The sequence below is a fragment of the Labrus bergylta genome, chromosome 12 (assembly GCF_963930695.1).
Source record: "Labrus bergylta chromosome 12, fLabBer1.1, whole genome shotgun sequence".
Taxonomy (NCBI): domain Eukaryota; kingdom Metazoa; phylum Chordata; class Actinopteri; order Labriformes; family Labridae; genus Labrus; species Labrus bergylta.
In genome coordinates this window covers 15,866,908-15,885,091 of record NC_089206.1, presented here as the reverse complement: position 1 = coordinate 15,885,091, position 18,184 = coordinate 15,866,908, and the positions used below count along the sequence as shown (strand labels likewise).

Below are 18,184 nucleotides of genomic sequence, written 5' to 3'. Positions count from 1 at the left end.
GTCTATCTGCCATTCATAGTGTGGGTATGAATGTTGAAGTTTCGTTTTTGCATTTGTCTCTGCAAAAAGGATTTTGTTGAAAGTGGCCTTTTTGATATTACAGATGTTAAAGATTTGAGTAGCCTGCTGCAAAATGGACATTTGTTTACTCTCTTTGATACTAATGATATTCCTTTTGAGGCAAACAGCCATGAATTAATAAGAAGATTAATTATTTAAATGGAGAAATGTATGAATAAATTAGAAATGTGAAATGCATACACAGGCCTTAAAAAAAAACTAGAGGGATATTCAGGCTAGCTTTCTTTTTTCTCTTTATCTCTGTCAAAGTCTCATTTTTCCTCTCCCTCCCTCGACTTCAGACAAGGCTCGGACTCTAACAACAGGCCTGTCTCTGCACAGACAAAACTGGGGTCCGTTTCCATACACATCCAGGGGGCCGCTACTGCTGTGAGAGAGCGTGTGAGAGTGGAAAAGGAGTGTGGGGGGGGGGGGTTGTATATGCACGGCATGGTGGGAGAAGTGCGGAGGGAGCCGAGCCAGATATGACAGTGGGAAAACAATCAGGAAAAGAAGAGGATATTGAGCTTTGACATAAACAGAATAACCGTGTTCTTGTTTTTAAGAAGTTCTCTGAGTTCTGGTTGTTTTTATATTTTTTTGTTTGTTCATTCTCTTGCTTTTTGTTCCTTTTTACTGCCTCTTGGGGGGGAGTCATCTGTCTTCATTAATCGTGAAGACACCAGCATTTCAGTGGCTGTCATGCACACTGGCTGAGCTTTAATGAAGACAGATGCCCTGTCAGTGGAGGCCGAGGCCAGGGGGGACTCCAGCCGGCCCAGCCTGCTCTGCTCTGCTCAGCCAGGGGAGCTCTGATGATAACAAGATGAGATTTGTTTATTTAATCAATTAGGCCTCTCTTTTTAACCCATTCACACACATGCACCCATTTAAAATTAGGCCTCCATTCTCGGGAAGTATACTTTTTTTCTTTTTCTTTTTTTTTGGAGGGTGTTTGTTCTACAAAATCAAAGAGATAAAAAAAAAAAGTCCTGAGAAGCTTCCCTGAGGGTAAGAGAGCTGAGACCAGCAGAGCAGAGCAAAGTGGAGGCTGCTGTGGTGTACTGTTTCAAGCCCTCTGTGCCCAATAACCTTTGTAAACAAGGCTGCCCTATCCACACACGAGGAGCCATAATGCCTGTCTTTACTGAAGCAGTTGCCCCTCATTGTCCTCATCAATGAGGCTGATGAATTGATGTTTGAGGCTGATATCTCATTAGGGCCGGCCCAGCTGCACAACAGAGGGACCTGTCTGGCTCCTAATCACACAAGCACGCTTTCTGCACACCAAAATAACCAGAGGGTTTGTAAAGAGAGTCACCTGGCTCTGGCATGATACCCAACAAAGAATTACGAAGGCCAAACAGTTTTTCCATGTTTTTTTGGGTAGAATTTAGTAGAATGTGGAAAAAGGCCAATCCTAAAACCGTTGTTCTGACAACCTTATAAAAAATGTTCAATAAAAACATTGTCCCTCCTTAATCTTCAACAAAATGAGTATATCCTATTGTCCTCGCAGTAAAGCTCCTGTGATGATAAGTGTCACTGTTGTTGGCCGTTAGCCCGGGACAGTCAGAGGACTTAAAAGTGTGTGGTCAGTTTTCCTGTTTTTTTGTTCACCAGTGGGAGACCTCAATGTCAGAGGTTAGTCAGGGGCTACGGCCTGGCCAATGTCAAATCTACACCATGTGTGGCGGCCTTGTTAGTCCCCTGAAAAGGAGACCCTTTCAACTAGCTCAGCCTAGTGTAATGCTCTTAAGTACCTTCTAGCACAGGGCTGGTACTACATCTGAGCTGCCCGCGTGTAAGGATAATGGACAGTGATTTAGTCATACGTCAATAAGAACTGAATTAGTCAACTGCCAGGGAAGCCGTTTGAGATGGCTTATGCAGAGCAATCCCTACTCTGTCAATGTTCATTTGGTTAGAAGAATGAGGCAATTACGCTTAGCATTTCTCCAGGGTCACAAGAAGGGGAAGTGAGTTTTTTTCTCCTCCAAAACACACTCCTGGCTTCATCTTTCTGAACAGTGTTTGGGTATTAATCGTGATGCTCACAAAACATTACTACCAGAGAGTGACATGACAGAGACAAATCACTAGAGTAATCTATCCCATTGTGTGCACACACACACACACACACACACACACACACACACACACACACACACACACCCACAGACCCACAAACCTCTTTGTTTTCCCCTTAATGTGCTGTTCAGATGTGAACTGAGGAGCTAATTGAAATAGGGGAATATCTCGGCAGCAATGGCAATGAAGGAAAAGCTTCTTGCGACCGCTGGCACATTGTGGCCCTGATCATTTTCCCGCTGATGGAAGTCTGCAGTTATTTCATTATAATTACAAAAGATTCAATTAAAAGATTAGAATGCCTAAGGGGGCAGGACTGGAAATAGATAGTGGTATCTTGGTTAGAGAGGTGGATGGTGTGTGTGTGTGTGTGTGTGTGTGTGTGTGTGTGTGTGTGGGGGGGGGGTGTCTGAAGGAGACTTATAGCTGCAATTCTAATGAGGACTTGTCAGTTCTGTTATATATACATAAAGCTTGTTGATCCTGTGGAGATAATGTCAAATGAATGTGCTGAAGTTAAAAGGGCTTAAGTAGTCAGCTGCTCCAAGGTCACTGAGTCGTAATTGATATGCCCTATGGAAAAACCTTCACTTGTCTCTGAAAACAATTACGCCTTTACACCTGACAGAGTTGTTTTGAATAGAAAATCAGTAAAAATGTGAATGTAAAAACACCGAAGCACAAGAGTAACCTTTTTTTCTGCCAATTTGAAGTGTAATCCAAAAACAACAATAGTTGTTGAATGCAGTTCATAGATGGAATGCAGCTATTCCTCTAAGCTTCTCTCTAGGGAAAGGTGCTTTCATATGTATGCCCATGTTGATATTTATACATACTTTTATGCCATATATATGCACAGGCTTATACTGTATGTACATATGCCTTTTTATATAACGTGGCTTTAAACTGCTAAATTATGCAGAAGCTTGGGCTGCTCATTTGTTTTCTGCTAGGGCAAAAAAACTGAATCGAACTACAAAAACTACGAAATGTAATGCAATTTCTCTTAACTCTTCCCATATTATAGTTTGTGATATTATCTTATAAACAATACATTGCAACATGGAAAACATTTTTTCACCAAGAGGCCATTTTCAGGACTACTTGTGTTGCAGTATCACACCATCTTGCTAACAGATCTGTCTCAGCCTGCACCCATTAACAGGCCGTGCTGCCTATAAATAAACAGATTCAATCCCTGCTGCTTAAACATTTTCCACAAGCCCCGCTTTCATGTGTGGTTTTGCTTATGCATAAATATGAGAGTGTCAGCCCGTTCCTGAGTTTGTGGAGTCTGTATGTGAACTCCTATATGTCAATGTTTGTAGTGTTTATGTGCCTGTTTGACCAGCATTGGGCACCCAGACTGCTGTGTCAAATCCAGAGACAGACAATGTGCCAGGCTGGATTCCACAGGCCTGTGCTGGAATCCAGCTCTGCTCGAAAAGCAGTTTATAGTCGGTGAGCAGCGCCAGTCACACCACTGTAAATAAAACTCATCAACCACTGTGCAGAGCTAGAATCTCACATCTCAGCTGTTTTCCTTTGTCTTTTCCTGTTCATATTATGTAACGTTTTCAGAGCATTTCACAAGAGTGGGTACTAAAACGCTGATAGGATATGTTTTAGGTAAAAGTTTGTTCATCGTTATCAGCATGGTATAAAATGAAGAATTTTAATGAAGAAGTTCTTTCACAATAGATGGCTGGTCACAGAGGTATTTTGGGTGCCCACCCTAACACCCAGGTCTGGCTGCTGTAGCTGTTTACTGAGACCGCACATTTTCCCTCGTACAACACGGTGGGCAACTGGATGGCGTGTGTGCACACATGTGTTTATGTGTGTGTGATGTACTTATTTATGCATGCGCCTGTGAGAGATTTTTGAACGCTATGTAAAGATTGGCATGCGTGTTTGGGTAAAATGTATATAGGAGTACGTGTATGTCAGCTGAATGTGAGTGTGAAGAGAGCAGTTCTGTTAGCAGCGTGTTATTGACTGACGGCTTGGCTCGAGCGTTGCCAGGGGATCACTGTTATGAGAAGCAAAAGCTCGGACAGCCAAGCCGCGACTAAAAAACCCAGACAAGCCTGACCGTCCTCCCTCTGTGTATGTATGAATGGGCTGTGTTTACGCAGCCGACAGTGTTTGGCAGGGAGTGGTGGGCGGCTGGTGTAGTACAGCTATTATCTGAGCTCAGGGGTGGAGAGTGATGGAAGAGGAGCTGGCCGAGAAACGGAGAGAGGGGAGGGTGGGTATGGAAGGGGGAGACCCATCGGTGCTGTTTTCACTTTGGCATTAGTCAAATTCTGCCAATATGCGTATTTGCAACTGCCATTGCATATTTGTATATTCTTGAATTAGTTCATTTGTTTGTGTATGTGTATTTTGCCTGTGCAATCACCAAGAGGGAACAGGTGTGTGGTAAACACACATGCCTGTAATTGTGCACTCAGCCAACAGTATGCAGCTTTTTACAGGAAGAACATGAATGGAAACAAAGAACTTCATGCATGCCTATGTGTGTGTGTTTGTGTGTGTGTCTGTCTGTGTGTTACAACATGTGCAAGTGTTACAAATAATTTACTGTACAGCAGGCACTGACTGTTCTTATTCATTTATTTAGTTTGTGCGAGGTTGCATGGTTACAGTATTGATCTTCCCTTTCATCCCACTGCTTTATCTCACATTGATACATTTCCTCTGTTGGCTCTTTATCATACAGCACCTAACCACGGCTATGTCAACATTTATAGGTATCTATCTATATTCTTGAAACTTGACAATGATTCTTGAAACTTGACAATGATCATGTTATTAAAGTAAATGTAAACACACTCATAGTTTCAGAGGGTCCCTGCAGTATATGTGTTACTCACTTACACACACATTACACACGCTCACAAGCTGGTATTTATGGACATTGAAAAATTGGATAGAATCTGAGCTGGCTGTAGTCGTCCTGTCAGTGGGCCTGGATTTATAAGCAGCTCACATTTGCCAGAAAAACTCTGAGAGAAAACCAGCCAGCCAAACAGACAGCCAGTTAGACAGGAAGCGATCCAGAGAAGGAGTAAGGGGCTGCTTGGGATGATTTATGCCTCTTTCAGGAATGCTGAATGAGTTCAGGGTAGACTTGTGTTATGGGAGAATGGGCAACACTCGCTTTCTTAGTGATGTGTTCATATTCCCTGAATGGCAATATTCTGAAAGTGAACATTTTGACACTATTACCCAATGTTAATCTCACATGGAACTTCCACTGAATCGACAGGCAGACAGAAGGAAATGAATCACTTTCTGGCCCCCAATCTAGGTTTCTTGACAAAGCTCTGAAAGCCGCCGCCCAGGCACGGGGTTAGGCAACCTGTTGGTAGTTGGTTGCCAGGCAAAAATGAAAAACTCTGTTACGCATCATTACTGGGCAGAGCCACTCAAAGCAGAAGTTTCTCAGAGTTACTTCTACATCTGTTATGACTCTGAAAGGTTGTGCCAGTATAAGGGAACTTTATGCTAGTGTTGTAATACCTCATACATATGGATGGAAAATCACACAGAAGCAGGAAGCCCCAGTTATTTTCCGTGTCCTCTCTCACCTTAGGGTTAGGGTTTAGCTGCCTTGAAGTTCTGGGGCCTTTTAAAAACAATATTTGAGAAAATGTGTTGCTGTAAGTGCAAATTTTCAGAAGACACTTTAGATAGAAAGCTTTGAATCTACATGTTTTGTTTTTTTTTAAATCAGTGATTGACGTAAGGCTACTGAAAAAGGAAAAAGGAAACGCGTAGTGTAGTGTGTGAAAACTTAAATAGGAATGAACTGTGCACTACTACATGTGGGTGTGCTTGTTCCCTCCAATAGAGGTTTGCGTTTGCACACTTAGGTCTGCGGTGCTTCCCCCTGAGTGAATACGAGCCTGAGTGAATACTACTGTTGTTGTTTACATTATCCTCCTTTCCCCAGACTTCCTCTGACAGTGCGAGGCTGCAGCCACGGCTGGGCTACTTCTACTTTTTGTAGGTTTCTATTGTTGTGGGGAGGAAGCAATAGCAATTGAATGAGTGCAAGCAAGCCTTGCCAGAGACAGACAGGTGAGAGCTGGGGTTACAGATGGTGAGAGGAAGTCTGGGAGGACGAGAAACAACCCGTGGATCAAAGACTTTGGGTATGCCTGATGACTCCTCTCCTCTCTTCTCTCCTCACCTCGCCTGTCTGCCAGCCTCTGCTCCCTGTCTGGTTCCTTGCCTGTCCTGTCTTTTTGACATGATCAATGGCCCGGGCCTGCTCAGGGCTGCCAGGTTTGGGTTCACTCTGCAGTCACCGGAGGAGAGCTGTGCTCCTCTCTGTCTTCTGTTGGGCAGATGAAGAGTCAGCTGGAGCTCACCGCAGGGATGAGGCGGCACATTTTTTCCACAGATCTGCACTTGACCGTCTGCTTTTTCCTGCACAGGCCATAAAAAAATGTGACTTAAATCCTTGCATTGAAATAAGGTTTCCTTTAATTTTCCCTCAATTTTAATACCTCCTTCCTCAGGTCTGGTACAAGGACATTTGAAGGAAACTTTTTTCCTCTCGGTTCATAGGGGACAAACTGCCTAGTGGGCAAGTTTGTGTGTTTGAAGCCAACTTGTGTGTTTCTTGACAGCATTACAGGAAAAGGGGGGTGTTTGCTGCCAAATGTTGGCTTGGCGGACTCCATCAAAAAAATATCAAAAGGCCCTTTATGAGGTGCTGTAAAGAAGAAAGGGTGTTTTGAGAGCAGCACCAGACTACAAGGGTAATTCCACTTATAAAAATGTGCCCTGAGGATACAGGCTTATCCCACCTGCTGCTTTTCCTGCTCTGCTCTGCTTCTACGCCTTCTTTGGTAGAGCTTTGGATAAAAAAGGTTGTGAAATGTATTTGTGTTGCAAGAATTTTAGGTGTCATTACCATATGAGGTTTTGTTGCTTTCAAAATGCTACACTCACTTCACTTCATATGCCTGCTCTCCGATTATATATCTGCTCTCTCTTTACTACCTGACTTTCTGCTGGTTCTGACAGAAAGGTGTAATTTCCTGGAGGTGTGTGTGTGTGTGTGTGTGTGTGTGTGTGTGTGTTATTTAATGTCTGGTTTCTCATAACTCCAGGCAAGTTAGGTTTGTTTTCTCAAACCTGGTACATCCTCTGGGTTTGCAGCCCAACTTTATCACAGACCTCGTTTTAAAAGACAGCATACTTGGGCCTCTTTAGGGGCGTGTGTGTGTGTGTGTGTGTGTGTGTGTGTGTGTGTGTGTGTGTGTGTGTGTGTGTGTGTGTGTGTGTGTGTGTGTGTGTGTGTGTGTGTGTGTGTGTGTGTGTGTGTGTGTGTGTGTGTGTGTGTGTGTGTGTGTGTGTGTGTGTGTGTCTGTAGGAGCCCAGGTAATGAGCTTTCTGACAGCTGTTGAAAGGCGTTGCTACTGCTCTGCACCTTTTAATGAAAGCATTCACCCCCTCCTTGTCAGCACTCACACATTCCTCCCTCCCTCCAAGGTTTCAACCCCTTCGCCGTATAAACTTTTTTCTTCTCGTTTGTAAGCAAGTTACCTTGTGAGGTCCTGTGTAACTCGCACAATCGAGTCTTGATAGGCCTCTCGCTTTAAAGCTTGCAGGTGAGGGGGGTGAGATGTGTGGGGCAAAGACAGTGACAGAATTTTAGCTGTGGGAAAATTGAGGACACGTATGAGGGTGTATCAGCTAGAGACACAGAGAGAAGCGACGACAAAAGTGGTGACAGAGATCCTCCGGAAAGACTGGTACAGACAAGAGGAAGGAAACAAGTTTGTGTAGTGTGGGGCCTTACAGCAAAAGCCTCAAGAGGGATGACAGGAAGTCGTGGGCAGAGAATCAGAGAGGAAAGTGAAACATGCTGGCACTGCTGACAAGGGTGTGGTACTTTCTTTTCCTCTTTAATGAAGGCCACTACATAGAAACCTTTGCGTGCGCCGACAGTCACTCAGTGAGCGCCCTGTGGTCCTGTTGCCTCTGCTATGGGGTAGAGGCCAAGGGCACCCTCTAAAGGCCCCCACCTAGTGTGCCAGCAAGTCTTCCAGCCCACTGTTCACCATCCTCTCTCAATCTGCTCTCCTTCTGCCACTGCTGTCTGCCCAGTAACACACCCCTTTTTTTTTTTTTCACAGTGAGCCCCCCTCTCACACACTGCCTCCAAGTCTCACACACTTTTTTACTGCTGGGCACATTCGACAAGGACACGCAAGCTTTGCAGGCTCTTAATTGTAGATAGAGACAAAAAACAAAAGGCCCCACATGCCCCTGCTTGTAGTGTTACATAGACAGAAAGAAAATCTCAAATTCAGTTGCGTGCACACACACAAACAGGAGGACATTTTAAAGGGGAACTAACTGCTGGACAGTTAAAAACAGTCATATTGATTTGCAAATCAAATAAAGGCTGCAGGGAGTGGGCAGCACCCCTTTGCTGGACATGGACACACATCAAGCACTGTACACATTAAAACATTTGTCTGTGCCACTCACTCATGTACTGTACACTATGTATGCCATCCTCTCATAAAAAACAAAACTAAAACAAAACGTGCATTTGCATGTGGATTTGCTCCCACATGCCAAGACTAGACTCCTGGAACAGAAGATTCAATCACACAACAAGTCTCACAGACAAAATCTACAGGCCTATTGTGAAAGAAAAGCTTGTTACCCTGCCAGAGTGTCATATGCTGCTCAGTTAAAAAGAAGTGTGTTGCAACATAAAACACGAGCTGCATTGTCATGCCTTTACTCACATACATTAGAAACACACCCCTTTTCCAGTTGAGTGAACAACAGGCAGCCAGCCTCGGTCTTACCAGGAAGTGGCTTGTTTTTCTCTATAAATGCCCCTTTTCTCTCTCTTTCTCTGCCTACGCATCAATTAAACCTACAGGGATGTCAATTGGCCCAGCTGACATGCTCTAGAATTTAATGTAATTGACCTAGTTGAAGTCACCTTCAGCCAAACAGCTATTTCTGTCTTGTGCAGTTACATTTCACATCTAATTGAGGTTGCGAATGATGTACGGCAGATCCAGCTCCGGCTTGAGCCCTTTAATGGATTTTAGAAGGCTTGTAGTTTGAGGATTGTTGTGTGTGTTTGCTAGTTTGAAGCTGGTGTATATTATCTTCCTGTATGCTTGAGTGTGTGTGTATTTTGTAGCCATTGAATATAGCATGTGTGTTTATGTGATCAGGGGATTAGGCCTGGTCAGTGCAGCTGGGCACAGAGAGCATTGAAAGAGGGGATTAGGGAGTAAACTGATACTGAGCAGGAAACGAACAGTGGCTACTGGTAACCCATCTATCCCTCCTTCTTATCCTCTTCTCCTCCCCCAACAACGGCAGCCACCCACCTATCCCACTCCTCTCATCTCATCTGTCTGTCATCGGCTCACAGGCCTCGGCCAGCAGATTGTCATGCAAATGGTGCCCCAGGCCTTCGAAGTGCTGATAAGGAGGGCCTCTCATTTCACAGGGCTTTGTTTTCTAAACAGTGATGAGCTGAGTTGAGGATACTGAGGAAAGGGGCTCATGGTAGTCGCCTGAATGGGCCCTCTCACTGTGGCGCCCTGGGGTAAGTGGTGCGGGGGATTTGGATGAGGCTAGTTCTGAGAGGCGGGTACAGGAGTCATGTTCTCTGGCAGGAACCCGGTTCAATGTGTCGACAGAGCCTGGTGTATTTTCTCTAGTTTTCGCCAGGAGAGGCCTTTCTCTCTTTGGCCTCGCTTTCTTTTCTCCATTTAGACGGCGTCAGTCAGTGTTCGTTACTTGACGCCACATATGGTTTGTCCTCTTCTGAGGGGTTGTCAGCGCTTGGTCTGGAGGCTCATTTGCTGCTGTTATTATTGCATAAACACAGAGGTTCATGGCACGTTCAGAGGGTTTCTGCTCTCCCACTGACCCTGCTGCTTTGTTTCATTCTGGCTGGGGAGATATGAGAACTGCTGTAGAAACATTCAGCGGGCGTAAACTTCAGCTTTTAGATTGATTTGCACATTTGGCTTTGGGATCACTTTAAACTATAATGGAAAACATCTTTGCCTCCAGCAAAGTTAGGGCTTTCAAAGGAGGAATTTGAATGTGGATTCTGAATAGTGAAATATAAAAAACACATATGAAAAACAGATGTTTGAGCAGCAGGCTACAAATGAACATGTCTGACATTTTTCTGTTACTATCATTAATGAGGCAGTAGTTGGCCAGTCACAGCAGCTGTAGACGAAGGGGTGGTAATGGTCAGTTTGGTCTTGAACAAGACTTGCCCTCAGGAGCAACTGTGTCCTGTCCTCCCCCTGTCCCCCTGTCCCCCTTTCTCTGTTTTTTATCAAATTCCACTTTTTATGCCCTCTTTTTTTCTTCTTTTTGAAGTCTCCCCTCTCTTGTAAAAAGCCAAGCTGGTGGTTTTTTGCCTCAGCCTTGGGTGTGAAAGAGGAGGGGGGGTTGTAGGTTAAGTTTAGGCTAGCCCTCTGTGCTTTCCATTGAAAGTGCTAGGGGGAGGTGGGGGCTGTAAAAGTTAGAATTTTAGAGCCTCCCTGTTTTTTATTTTATGATTGGCTTTTTTTTACGGGCTGGGAGCTACAGCTGGTGGTGTGAATAGCTGCCCAAGGTGACCGAGTCCCAATAAAGTTTGGGCCAGCCGAGCTGGGGCCTCCAGTCCAGCCATGGGACCGCCTTTATAGGCAGCCTTATGAGCCTGGGCCTCTATTAAAACCTGGCAGGGCTGCACTGAGGAATTTAGGGCCAGGAAACAAGAGAAAAATAGGGTTTGTGTGTCAGGAGTTTGTGGGATGCAGAGTTGGGGGGGTGGGGGGGTTGAAGTTTGAGGGTAACCAAGGGTGAAAGTTGAAAGAGTGGATGTTCAAGTGTGCGGCGTATGGATTCCATACTTCCCCTGAGCAACATGTGTGTCTGTGAGTTTTTGCAGGCTCACATGTGTGACGAGGGTCTGGTCTTTGGGGTGTGTGTGTATGTGTGTGTGTGTGTGTGTGTGCGCGCGGTGCAGCTTATGTTTCTCCGGGGAGTATGGAATCCACACGCTGCACACTTGAACTTCTAAAAGCGCTTATATGTGTTTCACTTTGGAATAGAGTGAGGTTTAATGTACCGTAGCAAGTATGTGACTCGAGGTAGCGCTGACGTCACAGTCAAAGTTAGGAGGAGAGCTTTACACTGAGCTTTGCACGCATGTGTGTTTGAAATGTGTCTCCTCTATGCGTGCAAGATGTCATCATGTTCAGTTGTCAGCCTGTGGAATGAGGAAGAGTTAGCTTTAACTCTTGACTGCAGCAGCTCACTCTCTTACCTGGCCTTATCAGAGTAACTGTCAATCAATGCATTCTCGCTTACTGCTGTAAAAAACTGTTTTGTGTCTGCTGGGAGACAGCCGTACTTCCTTTGTTTGTTTGTGCTCACATGAAACAATAATCCCCCCAAATATGCACCTGACTGCTGCCCTTCAGGGTGGTACTTGTTTCTTGCAAAAATAAACTGTTGCCGGTTTGCCTCATGACCTATTTCTCTTTCTATCTCTTATCTAATCAATTTTGTCCAACAAAGAAACCAGCTGAACACAACTGTTACTCTAAATTTCTTACTGTCCAAACAGATAGGAAATGCTGTCAGCTGTCATACCTTGTTAGAATGAATGTAGAAACTCTAGACTATCGACAGCTGCTACATGTATCGACATTTCAGACAGAACAGCAGTAACTGGATAGTCATTTGTGACACTTAAATTGCTCATACATTGTCCTGTGTCTCTTTTTTTTCAATAGCGGTGGAGACCCAAAGCACCAGCTCAGAGGAGATGGTACCCAGTTCTCCATCTCCACCTCCCCCACCTCGAATCTACAAACCCTGCTTTGTGTGCCAGGACAAGTCCTCAGGGTACCACTATGGAGTCAGCTCCTGTGAGGGCTGCAAGGTGAGAAGAACCTGTCGGATACTTGCTAAGCTCTGCTTTTCTTTTTATTTATAACAGATATTTTTTTTAATAAATGCTTGTTTCTTGCTTTTTAAGCTACATGCATTTTGATTCAAATAGGAAGGAAAGTACTTTGATTCTACATCCGTAATTTTTGTCAGGTGACGGTAGAAAAATCAAGTGAAATCATAATGCAAACAGTTGATTGTTTTCTTCTTTTCTTTTCTGTGTTTAAGTTAGAAAAGAGACGTTATGAAAGAGGAACAGATAAATGTCACATCCCTGATTTAATGTCTTCTTGACTCTTAACACACAACCCTTTTTGTCTTTTTCTGCCCTCTCCCCTTTTGTCTCTTGCTTCCCAATGCCCCAGGGTTTCTTCCGCCGCAGTATCCAGAAGAACATGGTGTACACCTGCCACCGAGACAAGAACTGTCAGATTAACAAGGTCACACGCAACCGCTGCCAGTACTGCAGGCTGCAGAAGTGCTTTGAGGTCGGCATGTCCAAGGAAGGTGAGTCCCAAGAGACAGTGGAACTTGCAACCAAAAAAAAACGGTTATTCCCTCACAGACACACACAAGGCTGAACCTTCAAAGTAATAATGTCATATATCAAGTGTGAGACACCTGGCTTCCTTCAAGACATCTGCAAGCAGTTGATTTACATTTCTTCCTGGCTCTGATCTGACCTGATTCACACAGTGTGAACTTATTGATCTATAAATGCTCTATCAGAGACTCCAGGAAACCATCCAGCACAGAGACAGAAGCAGATGATGAGCCTAGCAGGGGTGGTGATCAGGGCGAGGCTGGGCGCTGTACCAATCATATGACTAATCGCTTCACGAAAGCATTCTGACTTCCTGTTTCACCACAAAACCTCGCCCCCTGGCCAAGTGCAGACACTGCTCTCATTCATGAAGACAACAGAGTAGCAAACGAGATTTTGAGTTATGACAAAGTTAATATCAGCAAGCTCCATGCTGTTTTCCCGATCTGTGGCACAAGTTAAGTGCCCTCTTTTAGTTTGACCTTGTGGTTATAAGGCTGGTGTCAGTGGCAGTTTTCTTGCCCTTCACAGAGCCCATGGGACATGTATGTGGGTGTAATGTTTTGTGGGATGTGTGTTAAGACCGGGATCACATTGTGCCTCTGCTATTACTGGATATCCTGAGAGGAAGGAAAGTATGGGAGGAGGAGGAGGGAGAGAGAGGGAGAGAGAGTAGAGGCCTGGCTTATGTGCACCGGTCAAGTGGTATAGAGAGATGGACAAGGAAGAGAGCGGGTGATAAGAAAGAGATAGCCGGTGTCAGCGCCGTGCTAAAGGAAATGTGTTGATATTGTTAAGAAAAACCTCAGTTGCTCCTGAGTTCTGGTTTCCAACAGCAATGGCAAAGTCCTTGACAGGGACAGAGAGCAGGAGTGTGGTGGATGTTTTTTTTTCATGTGATCACAGATAAAGAGGAATATTCAGGATTTTGTACAAAGTTGTGGCAAATATCTTGTCTAACTGCTTTTTTCCCTTCTTTCTATAGCGGTGCGTAACGACAGAAACAAGAAGAAGAAGGATGTGAAGGAGGAGGTGGTGCTTCCAGAGAGCTACGAGCTGAGTGGAGAGCTCGAGGAGTTGGTTAATAAAGTCAGCAAAGCTCACCAAGAAACCTTCCCATCACTTTGCCAGTTGGGCAAATACACCACAGTAAGTCCCACACATACACACGCATACACACGCTACATTACTACACAATCAGACTGTGTTTGGCAACTTTCTCCAAGGTCTGCCGTCACTGACCGCTCCTAAATTGCATGCAAAGACGTCAATTCTGCCTAGCTTTCCCAACATAGTGGTACTTTAACTAATTCAGTTCCCCATTAAGCCATCTGTGTGGCCTCACAGTGATTGATGCAACATGTAAATGGATTTTTTTTTTTCTCCCCCCTCTGTGATTGATGTTGAATGTAAATGTGTTGTCAGGCTAGGACACGCTCAGCCTTGATGCAAACAAGATTGCACACCATCTCTGAAACAACATACTCATCCGTGTGTGTGTGTGTGTGTTTTTGTGTGTGTTCAGAACTCCAGCTCAGACCACCGTGTCCAGCTGGATCTGGGTTTATGGGACAAGTTCAGTGAGCTCTCAACCAAATGCATTATCAAGATTGTGGAATTCGCCAAGCGGCTGCCAGGTTTCACGACCCTCACCATCGCTGACCAGATCACTTTGCTGAAGTCGGCCTGCCTGGACATACTGGTGAGGAACCAGTTTCTCTGTTTTTTTCCCCCCTTTGCCCTCCTCTCTTACTCCCACAGCTGAGACTTTTCTTAAAAGTGAATAACTTGACAGATGAGGGAATACCGGCATCTGGGGGTGGAAAGTGGAAGTGCAGGAAACTTTGCCTCACTACAAAGAGCCTCCTGTACTGTGTGTGTTTCGTTTGAATTGTTACACCCTCTCTGAGCTGATTTCTACCTATTTGGAAATCTTTGAAAACCTTGTTTTATCATCTTTACATCACATTCGGCCCAATTCTCACTAAGTATCATTGTTTTTTTTGCCTCAGATGCTGAGGATCTGCACACGCTACACTCCAGAACAGGACACTATGACCTTCTCAGATGGCCTGACCCTGAACCGGACTCAAATGCACAACGCCGGCTTTGGACCTCTCACAGACCTAGTGTTTGCCTTTGCTGGCCAGCTTCTACCCCTGGAGATGGATGACACAGAAACTGGCCTCCTCAGTGCCATCTGTCTAATTTGTGGAGGTACTGCAGCGTACACTGACTGAGAATATCAGATTAAAAAGAACTTTTCTACAGATTGTTTCTGTTTTGATCAGCTAAATAAAACAAAGTTAAAAAGCAACATTTTTGCTAGGATGTGTTCAAGACCAACCCTTCCTACAACTCTTAAAGTACAATAAAAAATGACAAATGTATTTTCTTGACTCTTCTTCAGACCGCATGGATTTAGAGGAGCCTCAGAAAGTCGATAAGCTGCAAGAGCCTCTGCTCGAGGCTCTGAAGATCTACGCCCGCCGCCGTCGCCCCAACAAACCTCACATGTTCCCCCGCATGCTGATGAAGATTACAGACCTCAGGGGCATCAGCACTAAAGGTTAGTATGACAAGAGTAATTCATGAAACATCTGTGTTTCAGAAATCTTGACACTCAACATCTAAAGATTAACACCCTGAACCTACAATAGTTTTAGTCTTTCAGTTGTGTTCCCAATGTAGCTTGAAAGCAGGGGTTCATAAATGTAATTACTCACTATCTACTATCACCATGGTTTCTTCTCCTAGGTGCAGAGAGAGCCATCACTCTGAAGATGGAGATCCCAGGCCCAATGCCTCCTTTGATCAGAGAGATGCTTGAGAACCCAGAAGCCTTTGAGGACCAAACAGAGAGCAACGATAGCCCGCCTCCGCCGCCGCCGCCTCCACCTCCACCACCAGCCCTGGTCCTGAAGCAGGAGGCTGAGGATGAGGAGGACAGCTGGGCCACAGAGAACGGCAGTGAGCCGTCGCCGGAGGAGGAGGACGAAGACGATGATGACGATGGGGGGGACGAAGAGCGAGACAGGGGCTCGGACAGTGATGGGGAGCCCTGGGCGGTTCTTGACGCCATAGATGGGTCAAGGAAAGGCCTTGTTGGCAGGGCACAGTGAACTTAGCATTTCATGCACACATACATACAAAAGGTCAAACACACCCACACCTACATACACACACAGGCACTCATACATTTATACATACATACATACAGATCAAAGAAACTTACAAACCTCACTCTCCCACCTCAACATATGCTGGCCTTCCCTCCCCCTCTCTCTTTCTCCTTACTGCACATCATCATGTCCTCCACAGCGGAGCACAGCAGAGCCTTATGTGTACAGACACTTTCTAACTCAGGCCACATGGTCCATGACAAGTGAACTACAGACAAATAAAGTAGAGGAGACATGACAGAAAACAATATGAACTCCTGGCGTAGCCAAGAGAGAAGTTAACGTGACAAAAAGAACATATCCTCTTTGAGATAGTTAAATGTCTCGCTTCTTTTTTCTCCCACTTGTGTTGTTAATATCTTAACAGGGTGGCGGCCAAACCAGACACCTGAACTGAGCAGTTTGTAATGGTTTTTACAACAAAGCACATTTCTCAAAAGAAAACAAGATTACAGGGCAAAACCAAATTGAGTATGCTTATCTTTGTTCTTTGTGGTTCTTGCTTTTTGAACTTGTAGTTTTTCCTTCTTTTTTTTCAATTTATGTATAAGTCCTTACATATCTATATACCATTATAATTTTGTCTTTATTTGTTATTCTGGTTTCATATATAAATCCTGTAGACAAGTTTTTTTTTTCTGAAGAGCTTTCCTGAGAAGATATTCAGAGGGAAAGAAGGGAAATCAGAACTGGCCGGGTCTTCCTTAGCAGCTATATATGCTTAGCTGGGGGCTTTTTTTTTTGGGGCCCTTTGGCTCACTGTGGATGTCAATGATAATCAACCCAGAGGATTAGTGTTATGTTGCAGCGACTTAATCAGTTTCTGTTATCAGGGAATTGGCATTATTCTAGTTTGCTCTCATCACAGCCGACTAAAGCTGTCTATGTAGAAAGTAAGTATCTTTGTGCCAAAGTTAGGGGAAGTCAATTTTGGGAGTTTGACTACTGGCGGGGACTCCAGCCACGATCCAGCAATCCTCACGCACATACACAGATACACACAGATACACACAGATACACACACACACACACACACACACACACACACACACACACACACACACACACACACACACACACACACACACACACACACACACACACACACACACACACACACACACACACACACACACACACACACACACACACACGCATTAACACGAACGTAATCCCAATGTACAAACAGCATGGAGGTAGTGCCTGGACAGAGATTTACAATTTACACTGTATATGTAGCACTTTTGTGATCCTCTGTTCTTGTCAGGCACATGGCGTCCGCTCAAATCTGTTACCATTTCCAAAATGATGACAAAATCAACATACAGAATACAATCAACCTTCAAGCACTCCCTGATGATGTCAACATACAAACACACACATGCACACTCTCAGCAAAAAGACAAAGAATATCCATACACGGTAGCAAACATTATGCAGCAACACAACGATCGAAGACATATGCAAAGTCAAAGCAGGAATACTTATGGAAGACGTTTAGGAATCAGACTCAGGGCTTTTCTGTAAGGACCAAACCCTAACGCCGCTTTCAGGCGCGCTAGGAACAGGCAATATTTATGTGTGTATTCTTAACTCCATTATTTTTTGATTAGCTCAACCCCCTCTCTGATTGTACATAGAAGGAGACAAGTCTGAAAAAACAAGCATGGATGCCAGTCTGACTCTTCCAAAGGAGGGGAAATCATCATCATCATCACCGCCCCCACCTCTGCTTGCGCTGGCATCCATGCAGCAAACTGCCTTCTCATCCCAAAAGCCATTATATCATCTTGTCTTCTTGTGTATATCCTCACCTCTCTTTTTAGGCGAGCTTTGGAGGATTTTGTGTTCTCATGTATCATTTCTTTATTGCCAAAATGTCTCTGTTGGCTGGGAGAGCGCGGCTGACATACAGCACGGAGGTTTTTTTTTTTTTGTCTGTCTCTCTTTAAAGCAATATGAACATTCTCTCTGTAGCGGCAAGAGGTCTGTGTTCTCAATACAGGCCGTTCTCCTCATTTAGAGTCATGTGAGTGTGCGTGAGCGGGCATTTGTGTGTGTGAATGCCTTTACCTGTTCAGTCATTGGGTGAATGTCCTTGGCGTGGTGCTGTCGCACACAAAGAAACTTTTGTGTGATGACCTCATCCTTTCTCTCTTTCTGCTGGCCTGTCATGACGTTAATGATGGTATTGCAGACAGAACATTGAGATTATGTTGTTTTTATGTTTTTTGTTTTGTTCAACATGGCCAAGGTGTTGTCTACCCTCTGTTTATGTCAACTCTTGTCATACAAAGAAAAGCCATATAAACAGTAAGAGGCACAATAAACTACTTTTGTGAGA

General features: G+C 44.5%; 1 protein-coding gene across 2 annotated transcripts in view; it reads left to right on the top strand.

Annotated features, from left to right (window-relative positions):
- rarga (retinoic acid receptor gamma a) overlaps nt 1-18,184 on the top strand; it is a 43,076-nt gene extending 24,892 nt beyond the window's left edge. For both annotated transcript variants that reach the window (XM_029277587.2, XM_020635133.3), the window contains 7 exons: nt 11,958-12,106; nt 12,480-12,621; nt 13,644-13,807; nt 14,184-14,360; nt 14,671-14,875; nt 15,069-15,227; nt 15,416-18,184. In XM_029277587.2, coding sequence (XP_029133420.1) covers nt 11,958-12,106; nt 12,480-12,621; nt 13,644-13,807; nt 14,184-14,360; nt 14,671-14,875; nt 15,069-15,227; nt 15,416-15,780 — 1,361 coding nt within the window. In that variant the 3' untranslated portion in view covers nt 15,781-18,184. The remainder of the gene's footprint in view (nt 1-11,957; nt 12,107-12,479; nt 12,622-13,643; nt 13,808-14,183; nt 14,361-14,670; nt 14,876-15,068; nt 15,228-15,415) is intronic.